The following is a 26,481-nucleotide window of genomic DNA, read 5'->3' as shown; positions in this document are numbered from 1 at the left end:
GGTGGGCAATCACAGTCCCACATTTTTAGAGGAATAATTCATATGCTGTTTCAAACATACCGAATCACCATGTTTACACTCCAGCAGAAACAGGGATACTGTGGCTTTAATGGACAAGAGATGAGTACTGTCGTTTGAATTCTATTCAATTGTTTCATTGAATTATTTGTATTAATCATGTTACTATTTATTGCACTGGGAATAGAAACAGAATATGTAGTTATGCACTTCAAGGTAAACTGATGTATACTGTATTTTTTTTTTATAAATGTACTCTCTTAAATATATTACTTGAACCTTATGTTCCAGTTGCATTGTTTTCATCATCGTTTTTCATTGGTGTGTTTCCTTAAATTGGAAATTCAATTTTATTTACGATTTATAAATGTTTTTTACGAAACAGTCTTAAAGAATTAACCAAAAAAAAATCAAGTGGTTTAAAATATTGACAGGACAGATTACTTTTTAAGTGTCACCCATACAAGAATTAAGAAAGGCACACATTTTATCTGTGATTTAATCATTTGAAAAGACAAAACCTCATTTCGCTCTTTTTTATTGTCCTTATAAGGAGAAACAGGTTCTTACGATGTCTGTCGGCCTATACAACAAACTCAGCAGAGGAATCATTAATAATAGTTATAGAGCAACAGTAATAACATTAATAAGAATATTGAGAACTGGGTTATTGTGAAAATGACACAATGAAATACACAAAGTTTACACACAAGAAACCAGCCAATCAGCAGTTTGCTCAATGAACACCAGGCAGTGTAATAAAGGATTTACTGACTGGCTGGGCCAGAAATACATGATTCCATGATTTTTGGTTATTACTAACATTACTATTAATGTTTTCATTTTTAAATGTTCTGTTTTACAGAAAGACAGTCCTTCCCTTTTGAATGAAGAAAAAAAAAAAAATAACTGTATGTACAAGAGTACAGTAAATTCCAATTGATAAAGATAACTGATGATACTTGCATAACAATAATGGAGTATTTAATTATAATAATAATAATAATTGGTATTAAAGGTTAAAAAAAAAAAAAAAAACTACTAAATAGTACCTGACAACTGAATCACTGTTAGCATACGTTTTTTCTCCTCAACGTAACTCCCCAGTGCCACTTATCGGGGGAGGAACTAAGAAATATAAAATTAACCTTTTTTCCTGCTTTCAATAAAAAAAACCATTCATTCATATTATTAACAGATGTTTCCCACATCATACTTTCATTGTACAAACTCACAACTCCGCTCCCCTCTTCTCGCACTGACGTTATAAAAACATACATACAAGATAAATGACTTAAAAAAAAAAAAAAAAAAAGACACAGAGAGAGAAATGAGAAACAGAAAACATAACAACAATGTTCTTTAAGTGCTGCCGTCCCGCCATCGTTAAACTTTCCCATCCAATTACTTTAGTGCATTCTGAAAGCACCCTTCGCTTTCCGTCTCCTCGCTTTTCCTTCTTCGTTTCGAAATTTGGGTGCTCGTCCTCTTTATTTATTTTTTTAATCATTCCAAGGCAAAGTTTTTTTTTTTTGTTTTTTTTTCTGTCCCCCATTCAATTTTTTTCTCCTGTTCAAAGTCCTTCATTCGGTTTTGTCTCTACGAGTTCATGTGTTCCACCTGGATGGCGGAGGTGGACACGGTGAGGCAGAGGTCTTTATGGGCCGACAGGTCCGCCACGCTGACCGGCTTGTACTGGATCTCGCCGGCCGACACCGTCTTGTACTGGTGGAGGTCGAAGGGACAGGGCACGCCCTCGCTGGTCGGGTAGCTGCCAGGGGTACTGGGGTTGGGTTGGTTTTGGTTCTGGGCCGCCGCTCCTGCCGCCGCGGCCGCCGCAGCAGCTGCAGCTGCAGCAGCAGCGGCCGCCGCGGCTGCAGCTCCGCCCCGACCGCGGCCTCGGCCGCGACCCCCTCCGCCGCTACTGGGGGTGTGACCTTGGGCCTGTTGGGCTGCGACGGCCGCCGCCACAGTCAGAGGGTCGGGGTTGTGTTTCCGCATGTGTTTCATCAGGTACGTCTCCTGAACGAGGGAGAAAGCCAGAAAAAATTACTGCCATGATACTGCCGAATAAAAAAATTCAAACCTCCTCCAAAGTCTGATATATAGTTATGTAGACGCCATGGGAAATATTTTCAAACTACGTGCAAGGCTTGGTCCTTCTGTGCAAGTTTAAAGTTGTCCTCAGTATTTACATAAATATCTTAAACATGAATGAAATGAAATCTTTAGTGACGTTTAAATCCAGAAGTAGCTGTGTGTCAGTTGTCACATTATGTTCCTCTCGTTTTAAACTGTAAATCATCCGGAAATGATTCACAGCTATCAACTTTTTATTTATTTATTTACATTTTGTCGGGTTGCAGCCTTATTCCAAAATGGAAAATCAATTCATGTAAATCCTGAGGACGTCTTTCATGGTCCACACTTAGCACCAGATGAAAAACTTCAAGCAAACTGTCCAATTACATCTCCAATTACATTCTACTTTACTGCAAAAAGTCATTACATGGGCTTACAGGGTGCATCTCTAATTCTACAGTATTATGATCAAATGGCTTGTAATTGAATACAAGTTCAGGCTCTTCCAAGGTTTTCATTCCCAGCTCTGCTCCATGACACCTGATTTCACTTTTCATCCCCTTTTTATTTTATTTACAAGGTGAATTTATTGATGAGGTCATGTATTGCAGGACAAGATCAGAAAACCAAGGATGCAGTCAGCTGCAATGGGCCCAACTAGCAGCTAGTGTGGGGATTTGAATATGTTATATCAAGTAACACATAAGAGAGCACACGGGACTGCGCACTACAGTTGTACAGGACCTACAACAAGACAAAGGTCTTTCAGTCCGACTGCAAAACGCAGAGCAACAAAACGCAGCCGTTTGGGTTTTCTACTCAGTGAACTACTGGCTGTCTTCATTTTACTCCAATCTGGCAACTTACAGACGGAAACGGGAGGGAGTCCTTGAAGAGGATTAAAATTGGCGTTACTGAAAGAGGTGCACAGACATAACCTGTCAGCAAACACCTGCCTGTGTGCCTGTTACCTGGTTGGCGCAAGCATTTACAATAAATACTTTAAAAAGTAACTTGATTTCATAATGTTATTAATGTTAATCGCAACCTTTCCAGACAATGTACAGACAATACACAGAAAATTGCATGTTTTTTTTTTCTAAAAACGGCATATGAGACCAGCAATAAGCATTTAGAAAATGATAAAATCTTTAGTTTTTAAATGAGCCTTTTCAGTGGCAGAAGTCCCACTATTAACCCCAGGGCTGATGGTCTGTGGTGGAGTGCCGTACCGAGGTGTAGGCGCGGTTGCACAGGCCGCAGGAGTACAGCTTGGCGTGTTTGACCGTGTGAGTGGACATGTGCACCTCCAGACTGGCTGAATCTGTGTAACCACGGTTACAGTTGTGACACTTGAAAGGCTTGTCCTTGTTGTGCTGCCGGCGGTGAGACTATGAAGAAGAAGGAAAAAAGGATTTAACATGAAATCTTGTTAAATGTGCTTAATATTTTGCAATGGTGAACCGCAATCACAGGGATGGAAGGTCAACAGTACCAAAATGTACCAAAATGGAACACCATAGAACAGACTTTTGAACCTGGGTCTGAAATGGGGACTCTGTATAAGGAAATCAGCTACATGAGTAGATTTCAAACTCCTGGTGGAGCTTCTCTAGTATGTGGCTGTGCTGAGGAATAAAATGCATTGTGATCAAATTAAACAACTTAACCTCAAAGACGGACTGGTGTTTGGTTACCTGCAGGTTGGAGAGCTGGGTAAATGCTTTCTCGCAGCCTGGGTGGGCGCACTTGTACGGCCGGTCACCGGTGTGGATCCTGCACAGAGGGAACAACCTGTGAGCCCACCTCCCAGCAGCCCCTGCACCTGCTCTAGTTAGAAGCAAATCCACTAAGGAGTAAAGAAAAAATGAGAAACCGAGAAGGGAGAAAGATGGAGAGAATGAGGGGTGCGTGTCAGTGAGGAAAGAGAGGAGAGGTGGGAGGGTCTGAGGAAGGTCGTCACAGCGGTTAGATGTGGTGAGGTGCTATCTGTCCCTGCCGTTACCTGTTGTGCTGCTGTAAGTGACTGAGCTGCCTGAACGTTTTCTGGCAGTAGGAGCAGGTGTAGGGCTTGGCCCCCGTGTGGATGCGGATGTGCTGCGCCAGGTAGCTGGAGTTGGCGAAGGATTTGGAGCAGTGGGGACACTTGTGCGGTTTGCCCTCTGTGTGGTTTCTAACAAGGGGAGGAAGGGGGATGGAGAGAGAGAGAGAGAGAAAAAAAAAACAAAAAGAGAGAGAGATATATTTATAAGATCAATAATGATCGGAATCAGCCACAAGAAAAGAAAGGAATCTCGGGGGGGGAGGGTGAACGTGTAGTTTTGTGTCTGAGTTGTGAAACGCAGCACATTAACAGACACCAGGTCCAAATAACCTTGTCCTTCTCTCTCTCTCTTTCTTTCTTTCTCTCTCTCTTCCTACCCCTTTCCCTCTCTCCCTGTCATGTTGCATCATGTGATCGTATGTGATTGTCTCTACGCGCCAAATCACACAGTCCTACAGCGCAGATACAGGAATAAGAACAGGATGGAGGTGGTCTGGAGCATGTGGAGGAGGGAGGAGGTATTTGTTCTAGGGAAGCAGGTTAGAAAAGGAGTGAAAGAAAGCAGAAATGAGACATAAATGAGACGAGACAAGAGTTAAATCAGACAACAAATCAGCCAAAATGAAGCGTGTACAAGTACAGCAAAGTGAAACAGTATTTAAAAAAGAAAAAAGTGAGTGAGTGAGAAATAAACAAGACATTACTCTGAAATGAGACTTCGTAAGACGTGAATGAGAAGAGTAAAAAGAAGTCAAGAAAACAAATGGCCAGCTTGGCAAATTAAGAAGAAATTTAAAATACAAAAGGCAACGAGAAGGAAACGAGACCGAATTCAGAACCTGATCATTTACAGTAACTCTCCACTGACGGCCTTCTGACTTAAGTTTTTATGCGTTTAAACGTGAGAAATGTATGTGTTTTGGGGAAGGAGGGGATGAGGAGGTAAAGAGAGATAGAGACAAAGAGAGCCAAAAATGATAATTTACAAAAAATAAACACAAGTAAATAAATAAATTATCTGGTACATTGATAAAGAATCATTCATTAAAAATGTTTTGCAATATCCGTTCGTATGAAAGTCAAAGTTCAAATTTGCTGCCAGTACCTTTTCTTACTCACTTACAGACAAAATAAATGTGATTGGTTGGCACAACTTGCATTGGAAATGCAAATCAGCCAAAAAAAAAAAAAAAAAAAAGGCCATTGGGACCATTGGGGAAAAAAATTCACTCAAGGACTGGTCGAGGACCATCTCCAACCTTAACACAAACTTCTTAAAGGTCCCACAACATGCTGATTTTATAAGTTTTTATATCAGTTTAGTGGTCCTCTAATACTGTATCTGAAGTCTCTTTCCGAAGTTCTGCCTTGGTGTAGAATTACAGCCTTTGATCCAGTCACACAGTGAGATTTCCCCAGGACGCGCCATTTCCGTGTGTGTAGCTTTAAATGATAACGAGGAGGAGAGAGGCGGGACGAGGTGGGCCAAGGTAACATGTGCAAATATGGAGCTAATATGTGTTGGCTGTTGGTAAAGCTAAATTTTTATGAAAGGGGTGCGAAATTCTCTGGGCGGGCAAAGCATGAGAAAGGGGAGGTGACCTTTCCCCTTATGACGACATTAGGGGACAAATTCCAGATCCGACCGTCTGAGCTGTTGTTCTCTGAACGGTGAAGCAGAACGACCAAAACACTTTACACCTATCGCCATTTCTAGCCACTGCAGGACCATAGAACTCGTATTAATGTTAAATAATCTATGATCTCACAAAGTCAAAATTTCATGTCATGGGACCTTTAAAAAAGACCACAGCATAAAAAACAGTACTTAACTTAAAACTGTTCAAATTTGTTACTTTTTATTTGGCCCATAATGCACTTTTCAGGTTAGTTGTGTGGATCTACATTCTATGCTCAGGCTGAGACAAATGTGCAGCAGGGGACCTGTTCCTGAAGCAGATTTAATCAATATAATCAGACCCGGCTCATCCCTCATCCCTCCCTCCATGCCCTGCGTGAGCGGCTGTACCGTGTGTGCTGCTGTAAGTGACTGAGCTGCCTGAACGTTTTCTGGCAGTAGGAGCAGGTGTAGGGCTTGGCCCCCGTGTGGATGCGGATGTGCTGCGCCAGGTAGCTGGAGTTGGCGAAGGATTTGGAGCAGTGGGGACACTTGTGCGGTTTGCCCTCTGTGTGGGATTTGGCATGGATCTGCATGTCGGACTTGCTGAAGAAGGTCACAGCACACATCCGGCACCTGGTGCCAATGGAAAATTTAGATGAAGTTTGGATATTGGAAATTCTAAAAATTCTAAATTTTAAAATATATTATATTGTGTTACTAAACAAACCTGTAGGACTTATTCCCATCTTTGCTACTGTGATCGTCTTCATCGTTAGAGAGGTCATATGGATCGGAAGTGTGGTGCTATAGTTATAACAAAGAAAAGTCTCCATTTAATGAACAATACAAAGTGAAATTCATGGTTATTACAGAGTTAATTAACATACATAATTCAAAACATAAAATACAGCACAGTAACATTAAATTTAATATTCTGCTTCTTATTTTCAAAACTCAACGTAACACTCCTTTTCCTACTCAGCTCAATATACTCCTTGTCGCTCTCTCAGGTCGTCCAAAAGTAATTTCCACACTGTCCTACGCACTAGACTCTGTCCTGGGAGGCAGGTGCTTCAGCTCTAGAACTCTTCTTCTCCCCCTGACTGCTCCTGGTTCCCCGAACTTCCCTGTTTTTTTGGTGTTGTTCACATCATCCTGTATACATGCAAGGTGCTTTAATAAAATCAAACTTAATATTTTAATGCAGTCATACTTGTGGAACTATATTTTGGGATATGCTACCCATATCTGAACCACTAACCTACAGCATATTCAGAGAACCCAATTCTAGATTCCAATCCATTTTTCCAGTTGACCCGCAAACAACTTTTACCTGTCCACCCGCAGCCAAGTGGGCCAAGATGAGCGCATCACTTCCTGCGGGCAAAGCGTGACTCGTCACGAGACCCGTCGGAGGCAACATGGACTTCTTCTTCCTGCCACGTTTTGACGGGGTTGGCATGACAACAGCCGGGGGTACGCTGCCATCCTCTTTCTTGTCTGTTGAGGAAAACAGGGAAAACGGGGGATGTGGGGAACAAAGGCCGATGGGATTTGGAATGGGGAGGGGAAGAACAGAGGAAAGCGACCAGCATTAAACAATACGGGAAGACAAAACTAATGTTTAATCACCTCAATAACAAGAAGTGAAGCTTTCAAAAACAAACTACTCTCCTCCTTCCATTTCTTCTTTATGGCTTTTAAGGCCGAGGAGAATTAGAATGAAGAAGGAGAAAAATAATCATGCCTTATAATGACATTAAAACGCACATTTTCTGAAACAGAGAATTTTCACAAAGCACCCTTGAATAATGCATCAAGTCAAATAAATTATGCAGCCGCACACGCTTTCAAGTGAGTTTTCCTTCTCCTAGAGACAATGCCAGAGCTTCAGAAGCCTCATTTCAGAGCCTCTTAGATCAGTTCAATCCGCCTATTTCACAGGAAAATGAACATGGGAGGGTGGGAAACAATATTTCACATGAGCTACAGCACAACCACGACGATGACGGCAGCGTATTCTTCATACAGGGTACGAGGGTGACTGCAGCGTAGACTTTCACCACATCAACCATTTCATATGGGGCCACTGCAAATACATTGTATAGTAGCCTAGTAGTACCATAGTGGGTAACACACTAGCCCATGAACCAGAACTTCAAACCCCACTTACTACCATTGTGTCCCTGAGCAAGACACTTAACCCTAAGTTGCTCCAGGGGGGGGACTGTCCCTGTAACTACTGATTGTAAATCGCTTTGGATAAGGGTGTCTGGTAAATGCTGTAAATGTATTGCTCATTCAAATTCTATATTTTTTCATAAGAATTTTTTTTTTACTTACCGACATACCTTCTTGCATACAGGAGTTCAGTGATTGTTTTTAAAATTAAAGAACTAAAGTAAAGTGAACCGTATGTACAAAATGTGCAGCGCTCGTTTTAGTCTGTGACGTAGTACTAATGAGCAAATCGACACCCGTCATCGCACAGTCACACAAATATCAATCAATAAATCAATTCTTCCCATTTGCATGTAAACTGGGACACGGAGAGTAGTCTGATTACATGTCCAGGTAGCGTGGACTCGCACCGACAGACATCAAATTATTTAAAGGAAATTAGCCTGAAACCAAGCAGTTTTTTTTATGTAAAACTAGCAGCCAACAAATATCTAAATAATCACATCTTTTGGCAAAACGGGAACCACGTGGCTTCCTTTTTCTGTTTTAATGTTTCGCGGTTATGGAGCGGAACGTCAATTTGAGTCCACAGGTTCTACAGCACCTGTGAATAGTCCCTGGGGAATCTTCTGCACAGATCTACAGTCCCGTAGTGAAAGGCTACAGATGTTCCACGTTTATTTATAGGGTGAAAAAAGTACGTCTCATGGGGGGAAAATGCTCGCTTAGATTACTGCCTGATAAAACAGCCAATCTTGCAGAAAGTGTTATTCCATCACACCGTAATTTCCTCCAACGTATTACAGTCCCTCTAGGGTAAAATTTGATTGGCAGGCGATGACTGCCTTATCGATGACTGTACTTATAGTACCTCGGGCGAGTGAATGATCTGTGAAGAAGCATCATGGACTCAAAACCCCAGAACTTGTTGAAATTGTTTTTCTTGATGCAACATGGTATTTTAGGAACATGTGAAAATGGATGTGCACGAGGCTAACAGGGTCCGAGAAAACAATGAACAATGTCCCTCGTCTCCAATACTGAACACATTTGGGATAATGACTTAAAAAAAAAAATGTAACGCTCAACCAATGATACACACTTAACACACATTGTACAAAAATGAGCATTAGTTATGACAACTATCAACGGGCACTCAAAATTCACTCAAGTACAAATGGAACAGACACTTTTATTTTTTTAGGCATAACATGGGTATGTCTTACCATTTAAGCAAAAGTGGCAGATTTTGAGCGTAGTACGGTTGATGAAAGTACGTAATGACCGTTGCAGGTGTGCAGTGAGTGGAGCTGTGGTGCTGTGCTTGGGTGCGGGGCGGTGGGATGTATGCGCTCAGAGGGGAAAGGCTAATACTCACACTGGCTGTGGAGGTAGAGGGAGGAAGGCCGGCTGGTCTCTAACAGAAACCGAGAAAAGAGGAGAACACACTCAACACACTGAGCTCGCCCTCCTGCCCTCCCTCCTTCCCAGAGGGCGCAGAGGGCGCGGCCAGCCAAGGCGTTCGCGACGGCGTCGGCAGGCGTGCGTGTGAACGTGTGTGAGCTGGGTGCTGTTAGTAAGGCTGATGCGCACAAATGAAGTGGGTTGAAAACGTCTGGTAGGGAAGCGTGTGTTATTTCCCAAAAGCCTTTCAGCAATGCGGCAAAAATAAACAAAGAAACCGAGCAAACACAGAAAACAGGAAGTTATTTAATTTTGTTGCATTTGCAAGATGCTTTCGCACTACAAAAAAAACAAACAAAAAAAAAAACACGTGTGACGATGTGTCTGCCGTCGGGACGCTTGCAGTGCAGTAGCTGAGGGAAGCAGGTCAGTACAGTACAGTACAGTGCAGGGTGTGGAGATGGGGGAGGGGCTTGTCTGTTTGCTCATCGGTGTATATTCTATTTTACCTGCGCTCGAGGGGTGCAGTGTGGACACTATCATGGTGGTGGCAGGGGGTCCGGAAACAAAAGATTGGGACGAGGCGGAAGGTGTGACCAGCGTGCCCTGGGGTGTGGTAATCACTAGCCCCGCTGAGGGAGAGAGGAAAAAACGTGACCTGACTGCAGGGAGACATCAGCACCCCACAACCCACCACCGATGGCCCTGTGACTCAGGCAGACCGGCACTCCCACTCACAGACGCTGAAGGCCCAATCCAGTTATTCAGTTACTGCTAACTGAGTAAATATGGGCGGAGCCTCTGAGCGGTCTGTGGATCTAGAGTACCATCCCTACACACAGGTCCCAATCAGTACAGAGAAGGGAAAACAGATCACCAGAAAGAGAAATGGAGATTAAACTGGGTTTACTGGGAAAAGGGAAGGTTGAAGGTAACAGAAGAAGCCACACCCACCTGCAGTCATGATGCCTGTTGAAGGGACAGGCACCACCGTGATGTTTTGGGAGGTGTGGGGCGGGTGAAGGTGCGCCCCCACCGCGGTCATTTGAGAGCCCACCGCCTTCCTGTTTGGGCACTCGCCCCGAAGCCCCCGCTTCCATGGTGACCGGACTGGGCACGGTGAGCACCGCCGTGGGGTAGTGGGAGGACGAGTGAGGGAACGAGGCGGCCTTCTCAGGTCCCAGCTGCTCCTTCATCTTATTCAGAAACATGGCGTTCTCAATCTGAGGATGGAGGGGGAGGGGGGCAGGCGTGATGGCGGAGTGTCAGCGTTTCGGCAGAACAGGATGCGGGAAAAGCGGAGCAGGAGAGAGGAGGTGGCGGGAAAAGAAAAGGTAGAGATGAGAGGCCAGGATCAGTGGGGAACATGGAGGTGGAGGAGGGATGGGAAAGGAAGAGAGAGCAGCAGTTGGGATTATTCTTGGGGAGCTGTCAACGTCAGGTTTGCACATCAATCTCACAGCCATTCAGGTTCAGCCACCCCGACCTGATATTGCTTTTTATCTCGTTTCTTTTTTTTTTTTCTTTTGTTAAATATGGTGTCCTCTTTCAAAGACACAACCATGTACAGTACAAGAGAGTCCAATAATAAGTTGTCTACCTGTCCTTGCACTGTGGGAACGGGAGACCAAAAGTATGATGAGTTGAAATGGGAATCTTCCATTATTTCTGCAATTGAAAAGCAACATTCTAGTAAACACCCAGCCATCGTTTCTCCACCATCGAAAACGAGACCTTGTCCACGACGCCCGTTTACGTGTGGCCAGTTGGTTCTTTCATTTTCAGAGCAACAGATAGTCACTCCGCAGGTTGGGAATTTTGAGGGTTTTTTGTTGTTGTTTTTTTTGACATGTTGCAAGGTCTGTCCGCTCGTCTGGTCACTTTAGAAAAGAAGTGGAGAGTGATGGCATTGGAAATATGTAATATTATATATATATATGTAGATTATATATTGATCCCACGTGCAAATGTCCCAGGCATGCATTGTTTTTTTTTTGTTTTTTTTATATACACATATTTGATAATACAGACTATATGAATGAAGAAATTAAATCTGTTTAATCAAAATGAGTGGGGGCAGACATTTCGTGTGAAATTAATACACAGCACTTGCTGCTAGTTACTATTTTTATTAGGGATGGAAAAGTCAGTCATGAAAAGTGGTCTGGTTAAGTACTCTAATTTGAAAATATATATATTTTTTTGCATTAATAATTTAATTAATGATATATAATTGTTAATTTCGTGGTGGAAACGTATGAAACCCTGTTGGTGCAGTGAGGCAATCAGACGACCCCACACTATATGAAGCGCAGTCATTTCTGAATTATCAACCGATTACTCGAGGAAATAAAACCGGCGTGAATCTTTACTTTATTGCTCCCGCGTATAATATATCAATCTTGGCGAGGAGACTCCGGAGACCCTCCGAAACTTGGAAGTAAAAAGGAAAAAAATAAAAAAAAAAAAGCATCACCACGCATGCAAGAGCCGCGCAGCTACGCCCCTCCGCTTCCCTACATGCCCGCCTGGCTGCTATTAATACCCCGAAAAAAACGCACAAAGCTAGGCGCTCGGCTAGCCTGCGGCACAACTGCGCTGCTTTCACGCTCCGCGAATAAAATAAAAAACAAAAAACCCACACGAGTCGTAATTCTTCTCCCCCCCCCCATTTACATTACTAGCTAAGCTAAATGCTAACCAAATAAACGTTCTACTCTGGTTAGGAGCGGGCTCGGAAGTCTGCATATAAGCCGGAGAGCCATTGTAGGCAGCGTATAATTTATTTGTTCTATAATTGCCGTGTACTGATAATAAAAGCACGTCAGAATATAAAAGTGTTCGAAGCGTGCGTGCTTGTGATGGCGGTCGGCGGTTAATAACGCCGCACGGGCATCGGGTCAGAACAGGAACGCGAGAAAACAATTCGTCCACAATGTTGTCCGAGCCGAGCGGACTCGACTCGCCTCCATTAAATTCGCCTTTTGTTAACCGGCGGCGGCGCGTTTAAACTTCCGCCAGAAAAACAACCGCGTCCCCCGCGCCTCCATCCCTCCTCTCCCCGTTAGTCTCGCTGTGAAAATAAAAAAAGGAAAAAAAAAAACACTCGCGGATAAAAAAAAAAAAAAAAAAAACGAACAGAGAGGGGAGAGAGAAAAAAACCGTCGACGCCGATGCCCCTGTGCGAGACGCGGCTTCATGCAGACTTCCGGCTGGCGAGACAGCGGAGAAGCGCTCGAGTGAGTCGCTCAGGCGGGCAGGAATCGTGAACAATTTCGCCGCTGCGGTGCTGTTAATTACCGGTGCCGGTGATTCCCTCTCAACCCCGGGGGCTCCCTCGGGCCGGGACAGTTCGGAAACTTCGTCCAAAATCCGCCCGAACCCTCGGATTCGCCGATTTTTTTCCCCTCAATTTTTTTTTTCAATTTTTTTTTCAGCCCTTGTGGGGCAGCCCGACTCTGTTAGTCTACACTTCCGGCGAGTGAGGTCAAAGCACAGAAAATGGCGCTGCTTCGTGCGCGCCGACTCACTTCCGCCATGTAAGGTCAAAGAACGTAACATTAAAAATGTATATGTTTACGAAGCCTAATAAGAGATTATAATAGTAATATCTCACTGTTGGACATAAGTGGCTCATAGCCTAAACTTATGACGTTTCTAATATCAGTTCCCTATAGTGGGCTTTAAACTTTTTCATTCTTGAGCGCTTCAGTATTTTGTAATGATGGTCAGGTGTGCAAAGTCGTCCTACAATAACACGTGTCTCCACTGAACTTTCTAGTTTACATTAAACTGAATTACATTGACCTGCTTATAAATCTATAATATTGTCCTTGGAAGGAAATGTGCCTTTATTTATTTTTCCTATCTGTGTACATTTATGGCATTTATTAGACGTTCTAATCCAGATCGATTTACAATCAATAGTTACAGGGACAGTACTCCTGGAGACACTGATTGTCTTGCTCAGAGACACAATGGTACCGAGTTGTGGTCTGAACATGTTTCTTTTTTCCTTTCTTGGGTGTCAGTATTATTTCTAGAGAACAACATTAATATTTTGTGATCTTATTTTTGAATAATTGCAATAATTTAATGTAATTAATTAAAATCATTACGACAATGGTGCATTTTTTGATCTATTATTGCTCATGCCTATACGTTTTTATAGTATTTGGACATGATTATATTATTGCAAATGAATGCGGATTTTTGTTAATTGTATATTATATATATTAGAAAATGTCAAACGCTCAATCTATATCCGACCAAAATAAACGATTTAAACGGACCCACTAATACAGACATTGCACAACACTGACCCCTGGTGGATTAACATCGCTCGCACCGGTCGAAACAAAAGACAGGATTAGCCACACCCCCGTCGGCAATTCTACTCTGCTATTGGCCATCTGATGTCCAATGAGATTTCTCAGCGGTAAAAGATATTCAGTTTGAAATTCAAACCTACAGACGGGAGGCGTCTTGTGTTGGTGGTTTTACTTTTTTGTTTAGACGTGGCCGGGAGTCTAATGGTTGGTGAGTATATTGAATCTACTAGTAAAAGGGTTTTAAAATGGGTACAAACTAGTTTAATTAACTATTTTACTTAGACGTCTAGGCTGTGATGCTCGGTGGTACGTTAGCAACATTAGCTAACTTCCCACATCGGTAATTTCTCGTTTTGCCAGGTCTGTTTCTGTAAAACTGGTCAAAGTACCCTCAGGAGAAATGAATAAGGAGGTGAGTGGCTCTGCTCTCGGCTCTTCTATTTTATTAAATAATAATGAAAAAAAAGTTCACAAACATCGTTTTTTTCCCAATAATGCATTGCATTTCTGTCACGCCTGCAGCAAATCGTGTTTACCGCATTGTTAAAGTTATCATCATCATTATATTCCCATTCCCATCAGAACACCGCTTCACGTTTGCCTGTCATTTCTATGAAACGAGCACTCACCAGCAGCACTGATAGTGAGCCTCCGCCTGCACAGGTATGGCTGTGCATGGGCTTCTTGCCAGAAGGTTTAGATGACATCTGTGTATTTACATGTATTGATTTTAGATGATTTTTTCCCCTCTCTGTCTTCAGAAGAAAATACGTAAAGTTGAGCCAGAGATCCAAAAAGTGAAGCCAGCAGCCTCCGTGGCCGGCATAACAAAGAGGCCGGAGGCAGCAAAGCGAGTGGGTAAGTGCTCCCCATCCACTAATCAAGTTGAAATATGAGGAAGACCACTTTATTTGAACCACTTTACTGTCATGTACAGGTACATATGGACGTGCCACTAGTGCAGCGACTGTGGCTGCGGTCCCTGCTAAAGGTAAGTCTTTCAATGTTTTTTGATTGATTGATTTCAGCAGCTTTTACTAGTTGTTCCACGCTGGATGCAAATTATTGTATTTAACATTTTTAGGTGTCCAGAAACCCGTTGCAGCTGTTGCCAAAGGTAGGACCATATTTGTGCATCTGCATAAAAGTTTGAAACAGGCTTTGAAATCATAACTGTGACTAATTCCAGTGGGCATGGGGGCATCTCGGAGGCCTGGATGGGACTTGAAAGGCAAAGTGAGTGACATGGAGGTCAAAGTTCAGACCTACCAGAGCCGTATGAAGTCCGTCAACCAGGAAAATGCAGGCCTGAAGGATTCTGTCGCCAAAGCGCAGCATCGCGAGACTGAACTGCAGAAAGAGAACCGACAGCTGAAACAGGAGCTGAGGTGAATACCCGGCCACCCTGCAATGTCTCTTATTCTCAGCTATTCGCTGTGGTGGTGATCCGTTCTACAAACTGCTTTCGTTTTTTTTATATATATGTTGTAGCAAGTGTGAAGAGGAGTTGGCTGCCCTGTCTACTGTGCGAGAACAACTCGAACAGGTTTCTCAGCAAAGAAGTGTTCTGGAGAAAGACCTGAACGCTGTCACAGAGGAGCGGAAGGTTCTGCTTGGACTGAGGGACAGTTTAGAACTGGAGCTTCGTAGTGTGCAGGTACAGATCCCTCTCTCTGCCTTATTGCAAACTATGAATGAATTGTTATAATGTTGCATTTGTATGGGTGGTAGTAGCCAAGCGGGTAAGACGCTCAAACCCCACTTACTACCGCTGTGACCCTGAGCAAGACACTTAACCCTCCAGTGTCTCCAGGGGGAATGTCCCTGTCACTACTGGCTGTAAGTTGTTCAGGATAAGGGTGCCTGATAATTGGCGTATTTGTAAAATATGAATGTTGTTGTATGTATGTTGTTCGAAAGGCCCCATTTAGATCTTATTCGTTATTGAGTTAATATTAATCATTTGTGTTGTCTTCAGACACAACTGTCCATCCAGACCTCTGCACTGGATCGGTGTCAGGAGAACCTGCATGAAACCCAGGAGACAGTGAAAAGGCTTGAGGAAACAGTGGCTCAGCAGAGCAATGACATCCACTGCGGGGAGATGGAAAGACGAAGGCTCCACAACATTATACAGGAGCTGAAAGTAAGGTTTGCTAGAGGAAGCCAGACTCTTATCCCATTTTATTTTTTTATTTTTTATATTTTCTCAGTTTCAGCGAAGATTGCTTTTATATTTAAAGCAATTTGTCTGCCATTGTTCATATTGTTTGCAGGGAAACATCAGAGTTTTCTGCAGGGTTCGTCCTCTCCTCACTGGTAACCAGTCTGACATCCCACACATCCAACTACCGGCCCACGATGACAAGGCTCTCATCCTGGCCAAGACTGAGGAGGTATGAATAAGTTGGATCATTTCGTTAAAAACAGACCTTGTGTTTTATATTGCGTGGCTTTAATTCACAGTCCAGCCTCTTTCTTTGCACTCAATTGGAACAGTAGCATATTAGTATTTCCTTAGTTTTGCATCAAATTTTGGAATTAGAACCTTCAGTAACATAAATGAAACAGAAGGTTCCCACTGAAATGTTAGTCACAGTGATAGGAAATACAGTACAGGCCAAAAGTTTGGACACCTTCTCATTCATTGTGTTTTCTTTATTTTCATGACCATTTACATTGGTAGATTCTCACTGAAGGCATCAAAACTATGAATGAACACATGTGGAGTTATGTAGGTGAAATAACTGAAAACTAATCCTACCCTTGTGGGTTCTAGTTTCTTCAAACTAGCCGCCCTTTGCTCTGATTACTGCTTTGCACACTCTTGGCATTCTCTCGATGAGCTTCAAGAGGTCGTCACCTGAAATGGTTCTCCAACAGTCTTGAAGGAGTTCCCAGAGGTGTTTAGCACTTGTTGGCCCCTTTGCCTTCACTCTGCGGTCCAGCTCACCCCAAACCATCTGGATTGGGTTCAGGTCCGGTGACTGTGGAGGCCAGGTCTCCACTTTCTGTTGAGTACATAACTCCACGTGTTCATTCATAGTTTTGATGTCTTCAGTGAGAATCTACCAACGTAAATGGTCATGAAAATAAAGATAACACATTGAACGAGAAGGTGTGTCCAAACTTTTGGCCTGTACTGTATTTTTTTTTGCCACTGTAAGTGCGTCTCATTGTCCTTTTCCACCAAAGTCCCACACAGGTCGTTCTGGTGATACTCACAAAAGCTACAACTTCAGCTTTGACCGCGTCTTTGGGCCATGTTCCAGCCAGAAGGACGTCTTTGAGGAGATTTCCCTCCTGGTCCAGTCAGCTTTGGATGGATATAATGTGTGCTGCTTTGCCTACGGCCAGACAGGCAGCGGGAAGACCTTCACCATGGAGGGCGGGGAAATGGATGAGATGCATGGGGTCATCCCACGTGCTGTTCAACAGATTTTTAAAGCTGCAAAGATCCTCAAGGAGCAGGGCTGGGAGGTACACAGTTACAGCTTTTTTTCCCCCATATAATGGGGTTAGTGCTCTTTCAAGATTCCACCTTCAGAATGTTTTCTGAGCGTTTTTAATATCTGTTTCTGTAGTATACATTCACTGCCAGCTTTGTGGAGATCTACAATGAGACCCTGAGGGACCTGCTGTACAAAGGCAAGCCCAGCAAGAGGCCGGAGCATGAAATCAGGAAGAATCCCAACTCTGAGATCTCCGTCTCCAATCTGACCTACCAGAAAGTTGTTTCAGAGGATGAGGTGAGGGAGGAATCCTCTTTGTGGTCAAATATTTTGGGTCTGTTTCCTGTTCAAGGATTAAGTCCTAAACTAAAAAGAGTTTTTGACTGAAGAACTTGAAGAACTGAAATTCTCTTTTAGTGTAGAACTGGGCAGGAAACTGACACATTTACATTTACAGCATTTATCAGACGCTTATCCAGAGGGACTTACAATCATTAGTTACAGGGACAGTCCCCCCCTGGAGACACTCGGGGTTAAGTGTCTTGCTCAGGGACACAGTGGTTGTAAGAGGGGATTGAACCTGGGTCTTCTGGTTCACAGGCGAGTGTGTTACCCACTAGGCTACTACCACTACCACATTTAGTACTGGCACTGCTACTGCTAATGGTACTTGTCGGTATGATAAGTGCTCTAGTTAACTTAACCACAAGCATGCCAAAAACCGACATTTATTGATTTTCTGTCAGGACATCAGATGAGGAACCACTGGACTCTTCCAGACTCATCTACAGTAGAAGTCTGCTGGTACAGGACATTGCGCTACTGTCTGCCTGACTGTACCAGTAGTTATGAATTGAATAAACTGGGGTATTTTATGTCTGTTTTAAAGGGCGCCTATTATGATTATTTTTTGCTTTTTGTATCTGTTTTATTGGTCCCTTAATACTGTATCTGAAGTCTCTTTCCGAAATTCAGCCGTGGTGCAGAATTGTGAAAAGTGAAGTGATTGTCATTGTGAAACACTGCAGCACAGCACACTGTGACACATCAAAATGTGTCCTCTGCTTTTAACCATCACCCTCGGTGAGCAGTGGGCAGCCATAACAGGCGCCCGGGGAGCAGTGTGTGGAGACTGTACTTTGCTCACTGGCACCTTGGCGGATCGGTATTCGAACCGGCAACATTCTGATTACGGGGCCGCTTCCTTAACCGCCACCAATGCATCACTAGGCCACCACTGCCAATGAGGCGCAGAGAGGCCTATAAAAGCTGAGTGGGGAATGTACCACTGGTTCTTCATTGCGTGAACTAAAAAACAAAAAAACATTTGTGCTAATTTTTACATCCAACTGCAATGCTTTGTATGTTTGGATGCCATGACGGTTGGTGGAGTTCCTTTTTTCGGTGACGGGTGGGACATTCTCTGGGTGGAAAAAGCACGAGAAACAACAGTCTGAGCTGCCGCTCTCTGAACGGCGAAGCAGAATGATGAAAGCACTATTTAAACTTATCGCTATTTCTAGCCACTGCAAGACCATAGACAGTCTAGGGGAACTCGTATTAATGTTAATTAATCTTCATGTGTAAAGGGGACCTTTTAATAAATAAGACAAAATGCAAATATTAAAAGTGGAATCTTTTATTACAGGTCTGCAACCTCATCCTGTTGGCCAATCAAAACCGTTCTACAGCCAGGACCAACATGAATGACCACTCATCTCGGTCCCACTCGGTTTTCCAGCTTGATATTGAGGGCGAGAACTTGGACAGAGATACAAAGTGCAAATGTAAGTCTTACAGAACATGTAACATATGTAAGTTTGCAGAATTGATGTGCAGTAATCAGTGTTTATTGCAGTGTCTAAATTCAGCTCTTATGGTTGGTCATAATGGATTTATTATCTTTTCTCTCCCCTTGACCAATCAGCCTCTCTGTGTCTGGTGGACCTGGCTGGTAGTGAGCGAGTGCAGAAGAGCCAGTCCCAGGGAGATCGTTTCAAAGAAATGACCGCCATCAATTCTTCCCTTACCAACCTGGGCATCGTCATTTCTGCCCTGGCCAACAAGGTCAGTTCAACAAAAAGCAACCCTGTTCTTTGTCTGTAGTGCTGCATTTCTGACCTTTTCTTAATTTATTTCAGGAAAACTTTATTCCATATCGCAACTCCAAACTGACCTACCTACTACAGAACTGTCTTGGCGGCAACAGCAAAACGTAGGTTATGCCCTTTTCTAAGTAATTTTCTCTCCCCCCCCCCTCTATAAGACATGTGAATTAACAGAATTTCTTTCTTTCTTTCTAGGCTTATGTTTGTTAACATTGCTCCAGAAGCAGAGAGCTTTTCTGAGTCCCTGAACTCGCTGAGGTTCGCTAGTAAGGTCAGTGCTATATAGTCCCATACAATTATTATAATAACTTAAAATATGTATGTTTTTTTAAAAGCATACATTTTTTATGATTTTTCACAACTTTAATGATTTGTGTTTTTTCATGGTTGCTTACTTGTACGTTTTGTTGCAGGTGAACGACTGTGTTATTGGGACTGCTTCTGCGAATCGAAAATAAGTTGAAGTCTATGTACCTGAAGGCTGGGCATTATGTACTGATTTTTTTAAAAAAGCTTTTACACTGGTTTGTTATAATAAAACCAGTAGATCTCTTTACCAGGCCATTCGTACTGCAGGTTTTAATTCCATTTGAGCAATCATATATTTTCCAGTTTCTTCTCGGGTTTTTTTTTTTTTTACACTGATTTATTCAAATCTGAAATATTTAATCTTTTACTTTTCTCTAAATATCATTTCTTTTAGAGGGAGAGATACTGTGGTCGCAATTGTCACATTTTCTATAGTAACTCTGGTACGTCCTATAGTAAAAATATGTACAATAAATTTGTTGTCTTTCCACTGTGCCTTTTGTGGTTTTATTTGGGCGCTTAAAATCCACATTCAAACTACGGACATTCAGGGTGGGGCGAACCGATTTAGCACAAAATACAAGCAGGTTTGGTTAAAATACAGCAGCCGTCAAATATCATCATCGACGTGAATTTTGTTTTTGATTATCATCCACATGCGCCTTATAGAATGGCGCCACCTGGTGGTCAGTGTGAGTGTTTTGTAAGGTATATTAATTGCATCTGACATCTCAGACGTTTCTTAACCGTGAACATGTTGAGAAGATTTTTGAATTCATTGAATCCGATATATTATAAATTTATTAATATTTTTAATTTCTTGTAAAATGTAACGTGCAGTAACAGCTTCGTGGCTTTTATTCCAGTGACGTGTATAAGTACCGGGATCGATTAAATAACTAAATGGATTCATCTGTAATTAGAGTCTTCATGCTTAGTTTGAATCATGTATTTAATGTGTATAAATCCCCGAGCCATGGTTTGTACTGGCGCGTTTGGAGGAACAAGTTTAGATCTTTCATCCATGTATTTCATAATGCATGTGGTCTGCAGTAAAGTTCGCGTTTAGTAAATATTTCAGGGGGAAAAAAGTGTGTAAAGACTCTCGCCTTACATGACCCCGTTGGTTTAAAAACCCGTTCCTTTAACGTTCTCCGAACGTTCGCCGGTACCTGGCAGCCCGCCGTCATTTCTGTCGGCGAACCTGCTCCGTCTGTCGCCTGTTAAAGGCGACGGGCGGCGGCGCGGCTGGTGCTGAGACAGAACCGGGGGAAGCGAGCGGACCAGAACTCCCGAAGCGATGGGCGAGGCCGGCGCTCCACGGAACGACGCGACCCGCCGTTAGAGTCCAGATAACGGGGGGGTTTACACGGTGAGCCGCATGCGGGTTATAAATAAAAAAAAAAAAAAGATCCCGCGACGCGGGGCCGAGTGAAGGCTCGCTGGCTGCTAACGCGGCTAACAGCTGTTAGCCCGCTAGCTGCTCCCGACAAACACCGCCACGAGTGGAGAATATCACGCAGGACGAGGCCACCCGAAAAACGCGCTTTTCCCCCTCCGTTTTAGAACAGGCGACGTCAGGCGCTTCGTCCGTCCCGGGGACGACGTGACGGGACGCACTTTACCTTTGCTCACCAGCCAGGTCGCCTCCTGCCCGGGGCCATATTTATCACGTGTAGCCTTTGTGTCAAATAAAAACCCTATTTTGTCGTTTTACTAAAAAAGAAGGCTGGCTGTCCGGTTTTCGCCGAGCGGCGTGTTGGGCAAGTCGGGCTGAAGTGATGACGGTGGCCGCAGACAGGGAGCTGTGGCCTGATAATACTCCTTTAAAACCTTTTTAAATAATTCAACTCTGTGTGTCTGGACCTGTTGAGTGTTTTTTTTTTTTTTATGATTAATTGTTAATGTTAGTTATTCAGTTCGGTGGTATTGACTGCGTGTTTGGAGGAAGATGATGGTCCGTGTTGAAGAGTCTTGTGTGTCCGCAGTGTGCAGGAATGGAGCAGGGCGGCCCGGTCGTGCAGGTCAGCTTCCCCGCCATCCAGGCGTCGGTGCTGGACGGCCTGAACCGGCAGCGGGAGGAGGGTCGCCTGTGCGACCTCGCCATTCACGTGCAGGGCCAGGTGTTCAAGGCCCACCGCTGTGTGCTGGCGGCGTCGTCCCCCTACTTCCACGACCAGGTGTGTGTGTGTGTGTGTGTGTGTCCAAGATAAAAGTTCAGTATTGTTTTTTTTATTTTTATTCTTTACATGCCAGGTCCTCCTGAAGAACATGTCCACCGTGTCCATCCCTGCGGTAATGGACCCGCTGGCCTTTGAAAGCGTCCTCAGCTGCGCGTACACGGGACAACTGCGGATGCTCCGCGACGACATCGTCAACTACCTCACCGTCGGCAGCGTGCTGCAAATGTGGCACATCGTGGACAAGTGCACCGAGCTCCTGAAGGAGGGCAGGGCGGGACCCGCCGCCGCTCAGGGCGCCCGGGCCGGCCAGGACAATCCGCCCGGAGGCGCCGGTGCCGCGGCGGCGGGCGGCGACGCCCATGCGGCGTCCCAGGCCCCCAGCCGTCCCCCCGTCAGCGAGAGCCAGTCTCCCAGCAGCACCAACTATTTCAGCCCGCGAGACGCCAGCTTCGGGGGCTCGGTGGGCGCGGGGGCGGGCGGGGAGGGGGCCGTGAACTCCACCCCAAACTACTGCACGCCGTCCGGTGGAGAGGAGGCCTTCCTGATCGAAGAGGATGAGGAGGACGAGGACGAGGAGCTCCTGTACCACAGGAAACACGAGCGAGGAAGCGGCAGGAGGAAGAAGACGAGTTCGGCGTCGGACCAGGAGGTCGGGGTCAGCGACAGCTTCGGGGTCTCGTCCTATCAGGACGGGGACTCCTCGCCGCCGCAGAAGAGGCCGACCTACAGCCAGCCCAGCATCATGCCGAGGAAACAGTGGGTGGTGGTGAAGACCGAGCGCAGCCCAGAGGACGAGCTGATCGTGGTGTCAGGGGAGGAAGGTGGCGACGAAGAGGAAGAAAGGGAGGTGGAGATGGAGCGAGAACGGGACAAGGAGCGGACATTTAACATTTCTAACGTCAGGACCCTTTCAGAAGACCTAAGCAGCCGATCTGAAGCGGACATGGAGGCGCAGGTCAGTCTTTTATCTTATTTCAGGCGTGTTTCAAAAATCATTCCATATTAAAATGATTAAATATGGTTCTTTGTTTCTGCAGAACAGGTCTGTGGCCTGAATGCTGGTTAAGAGAATAATAACCCAGAAACATAGGAAATTAGCCACTTTGGTCCACAGATGAAAACTGAATGTTTCCCATTGATTCCAGTGTTGTGAAGCCGCCTCATCTAATTAAAAAAGACTCCATCCCACCCACCCACCCCCCTTTAAGCAGTATATCAGTAATTTATTTAATATAGGACCGTTGTGGACAGGTAATGTTATGAAAGATTATATATCTTAACAGTCCTTTGTAATATGGGGCGATGACGCAAAATCTGTAAGGTGCAATTATCATTTACATTTACAGTATTTCCCAGACGCCCTTATCCAGAGCGACTTACAATCAGTAGTCACAGGGACAGTCCCCTTCTGGAGACACTCAGGGTTAGGTGTCCTTCTCAGGGACACGATGGTTGTAAGTGGGGTTTCATATCAGATTAATATCAGAAATATTTGAACAGTTAATTGCAATGATTTATTTGGAATAGAAAATGACATTTTCACTTCAGAACATTTGAAATTGTTTATTTTCTTTCTTTCCGTTACCGTTCCGTTTCTTTTCTTTCCGTTTCCGTTCTTTCCGTTATTCATTCCAAAATGTAGTTTTCACACTAGTGATGAAATGTAATTTTTAAAATCCTGGTTTTCCTTGACTTACAGTTTTGGAAGCGTATCCCTTTCAAGATGGTAATTGGCTGTAACCATGGCAACAGAATAAACTCTGAAACCATTAAAAAAAATTCATTTGAAACTTTAAACCATTTTTTTTTGGCTGCAGCTCCAGTAAAGTACAGAAATAACTTGATTTATTTATTAAGCCGGGCCGTCTGATTTTTTTCGTACGAACTAATAAAAAATTCACCATCCTTTCTAGGTCGATTACTGCCAGTCTTCTGAAGACTACCTCAAGTTTGAAAGTGCCCTCATGGACCAAGCACCTCAGCAGCACGCCCTGGACAGCGCCGGTCAGAGCGGCGGCAGGGCCGTGTCCGCCTTGCTGGGCCCGGTTCAGCCCGCGGCAGCCAGGGCCCAACTCTTCCCCCTGGACATGCAGGGGAACCAGATCCTGCTGTACAGCCAGGCCGCCCTGGACTCCTCGTCCCCGCTGGGGCTCGCCGGCGGCATGTCCGCCTCGTCCCTGAAAGGGCCCAGCCTGGAACACGGAGCGGTCCACCTGTCGGGCCCGGGGGGCCTGAGCGGGAGCCTGGAGGGCTTGGACGCGGCCGGGGTGGGGGGTGCCGGCAAGGTGTTCATGTGCCACTGCGGGAAGACCTTCACCCACAAGAGCATGCGGGATCGGCACATCAACATGCACCTGGACCTCAGGCCCTTCCACTGCCCGGTGTGCGCCAAGAAGTTCAAGATGAAGCACCACCTGACGGAGCACATGAAGACGCACACGGGCCTGAAGCCGTACGACTGCCACGGCTGCGGGAAGAAGTTCATGTGGCGCGACAGCTTCATGAGGCACCGCTCGCACTGCGAGAGGCGGGCCGGAGGCTCCGGCAGCGGCAGCGACGGCTCCGACGGGACCGTGCTGTCCCCGTCGCACCACCTTCAGCCCCAGGGCGAGGCCAGCCAAGGAAATTTTGGCCCCAGGAACGGCCTCTCTGCCAGCGTCCCAGTGAAAAGTGGCATTCTGTCGCCACACCATTCCAGCGCGAGCGGCGTCGCCGTCGCCGGCCCCGCCCAGAACGTGGGCTCGGGGGTTTTTGGTCTGGGTGTCAATCGAGGTGGGTGCGAGGACGAAGTGTGTGAGGTGAGCGTAGGCGAGAGCAGCATCACTTAGACGGAGCCAGGACCCTCACCTGGGAAAAAGCTCAAGGGACCAGACGTACAGTTCATATCATGGAGACACTTTACCGACTGGCCGTAGTGAGCGTCAAGCGAAAATACCAAAAAAACGGAGCCCCCGGGAGCCCCCAAAAAACGTGAAGCCGCTGCTTTTACCCACCACTTGTACAGCATATGAATACAGAGCCGGTGGCCTTCGCTGCTGTGCCGTGTAGATTAGGCTGCTATAGCGAATTCCTTCTTCTCATTGGTCCATAACCCTCACTGACTGTTCGAGGGCTGCGGTTCCTCACAGATGTGCCGACTTTCCCTTTTTAGTGCCATCGTCTTGTGACACTTGCATATCGATGTACAACTATATTATTGGCATTTGGGGGGGGTTAAAAGCAGGCGCGAAGGCAAAGGTGGGCGACTCCCTACGAGATTCCACCGTAGCCGCCACGGTGGTGTATGTGCCAAAAATCACATTAAAATTGGCAATGTAATTGCAATCTGGCCTACATGATAACATTAAATTTATCTTTCAGTAAAAAAAAAAGTGAACGATTGCAGAATTCAGAATGGGATGTACAGTTCACACAAGTTTTGACTGCTGAAAGTGGGTTTACCTTCTGTGAAGGAAAGACAAGGTCCACAAAAGAAATTGCCACTTGGAAAAAAATATATATGTTTGAGGACACTTTTGCTTTAGAGGAAGTGTTTGGAAGGCACCGAATGTGTCTGCCACTAGAACAGAACCCATTTTTGTTGGGGGGATTACATAATTAAGCTCCAAAACATGAAATCAGTTTTTATTTTCTTTTAGGGTATATGGTGGCTGATTTTTGCTTTGTATGCTGGTATCTGGTTGCTCTTATATAATTTTTAAAGAAAAAGAAAAGCAGAATCATATATTTAAGTTTTGAGTGTAGTTTAGAGTATTTAACAGTAATATATGCTCTTGATTGAGTATAAATTGCTCACGTTGTGGTGATACCAAAGAGTATCACTCCATATTAGACAGGCTGAACAATAAATATCTGATACCTCACGTTCAACGTAATTTCATTTTAGGTGCAAAATGGAGTCTTTACCGAATCTCAGACAACCTCACTTGACTGCACTGATTTGTGCAACAGTTAGTCAACAAACTACTTCCATCATTTGAAAAAAAGAAAAAAAAAAAAAAAGAACCTAATGGTACATGTTGTAAGGAAATGGTGTGGTAAAATATAATTACATATTTTTCAGGAAAAAAAAAAAATCTGATATGGGTTCAAGTGATTGCCAATAATGCAAATAATGTATCGATGTATTACTCACTAATGTCGTCAATGTAACATCAGAGTAAGAAATAAATATGACCTTGTTATCCGTGTGGTGCATTTTGTGAAGCAGAGGGCCACAAATCCATTCACACACACACAGGACGCTCACTTGGCCACAATTTAAACGTTGGGCAAGCACTGAATGGACTTTTTTTTTTTCCGATAATCAGAAAAGATTCTGAGCAAGTGTGGCATTTTATAACAAGGAATACCTTACCAATCCTGAGTTGCTGTTCAGGGTCATTTAAGGAAACAGCAGGTTGCAGCGGCCGATTGTGAATGTGTGATGTCAGGTAATCGATGTTTATTACCTCTACGGCTATTAAACAGATGTTCTTTTTTTAAAGAACAGCAACGTCAGCTAATTTGGATAGATCGCTGCCTCCAACCTTGAGCTTGCTGGTTCATATGGTGACAATGCAATCTTACAATATTGCATATTCCTACATTTAGGAAATATATGGTCGTGTTCATTCGTAAAGTCCTTCATGCTTGTGGTCTTTTTCACTGTTTTTAATCAACATTCCTGATACCAAAATCTGTATAAACCAATACAGATTCAACCAATGTACAGCACGGGCTTAAAGTGTCTGGATGTGAAATCATGG

The 26,481-nt window shown here is 44.4% G+C and overlaps 3 protein-coding genes and 1 pseudogene across 3 annotated transcripts in view; 3 read left to right on the top strand and 1 right to left on the bottom strand.

The window, feature by feature from the left end:
• The window catches only part of LOC114770097 (major histocompatibility complex class I-related gene protein-like), a 74,037-nt gene that overhangs the window by 21,254 nt on the left and 26,302 nt on the right, over window positions 1–26,481 (top strand). The window lies entirely within an intron of this gene.
• Window positions 1,238–12,816, bottom strand: LOC114770079 (zinc finger protein 384-like; annotated as a pseudogene).
• LOC114770077 (carboxy-terminal kinesin 2-like) lies at window positions 13,821–19,859 on the top strand. Its single transcript, XM_028963708.1, has 17 exons — window positions 13,821–13,889; window positions 14,042–14,093; window positions 14,264–14,344; window positions 14,443–14,539; window positions 14,619–14,672; window positions 14,766–14,798; window positions 14,871–15,069; window positions 15,173–15,338; window positions 15,660–15,827; window positions 15,958–16,077; window positions 16,877–17,161; window positions 17,266–17,430; window positions 18,782–18,920; window positions 19,061–19,200; window positions 19,275–19,348; window positions 19,437–19,512; window positions 19,655–19,859. Exons 2-17 carry the CDS (start codon window positions 14,082–14,084, stop codon window positions 19,697–19,699), a joined length of 1,854 nt encoding a protein of 617 aa, XP_028819541.1. The 5' UTR covers window positions 13,821–13,889; window positions 14,042–14,081; the 3' UTR covers window positions 19,700–19,859.
• Window positions 21,506–25,919, top strand: LOC114770071 (zinc finger and BTB domain-containing protein 22-like). The gene is made up of 3 exons (XM_028963697.1): window positions 21,506–21,730; window positions 21,807–22,688; window positions 23,647–25,919. Exons 1-3 carry the CDS (start codon window positions 21,548–21,550, stop codon window positions 24,559–24,561), a joined length of 1,980 nt encoding a protein of 659 aa, XP_028819530.1. The 5' UTR covers window positions 21,506–21,547; the 3' UTR covers window positions 24,562–25,919.

Source organism: Denticeps clupeoides, chromosome 20 (genome assembly GCF_900700375.1).
Source record: "Denticeps clupeoides chromosome 20, fDenClu1.1, whole genome shotgun sequence".
NCBI classification, from domain to species: domain Eukaryota; kingdom Metazoa; phylum Chordata; class Actinopteri; order Clupeiformes; family Denticipitidae; genus Denticeps; species Denticeps clupeoides.
Note: the sequence above shows the minus strand (reverse complement) of the source record. Positions and strands in the feature narration are given on the sequence as shown.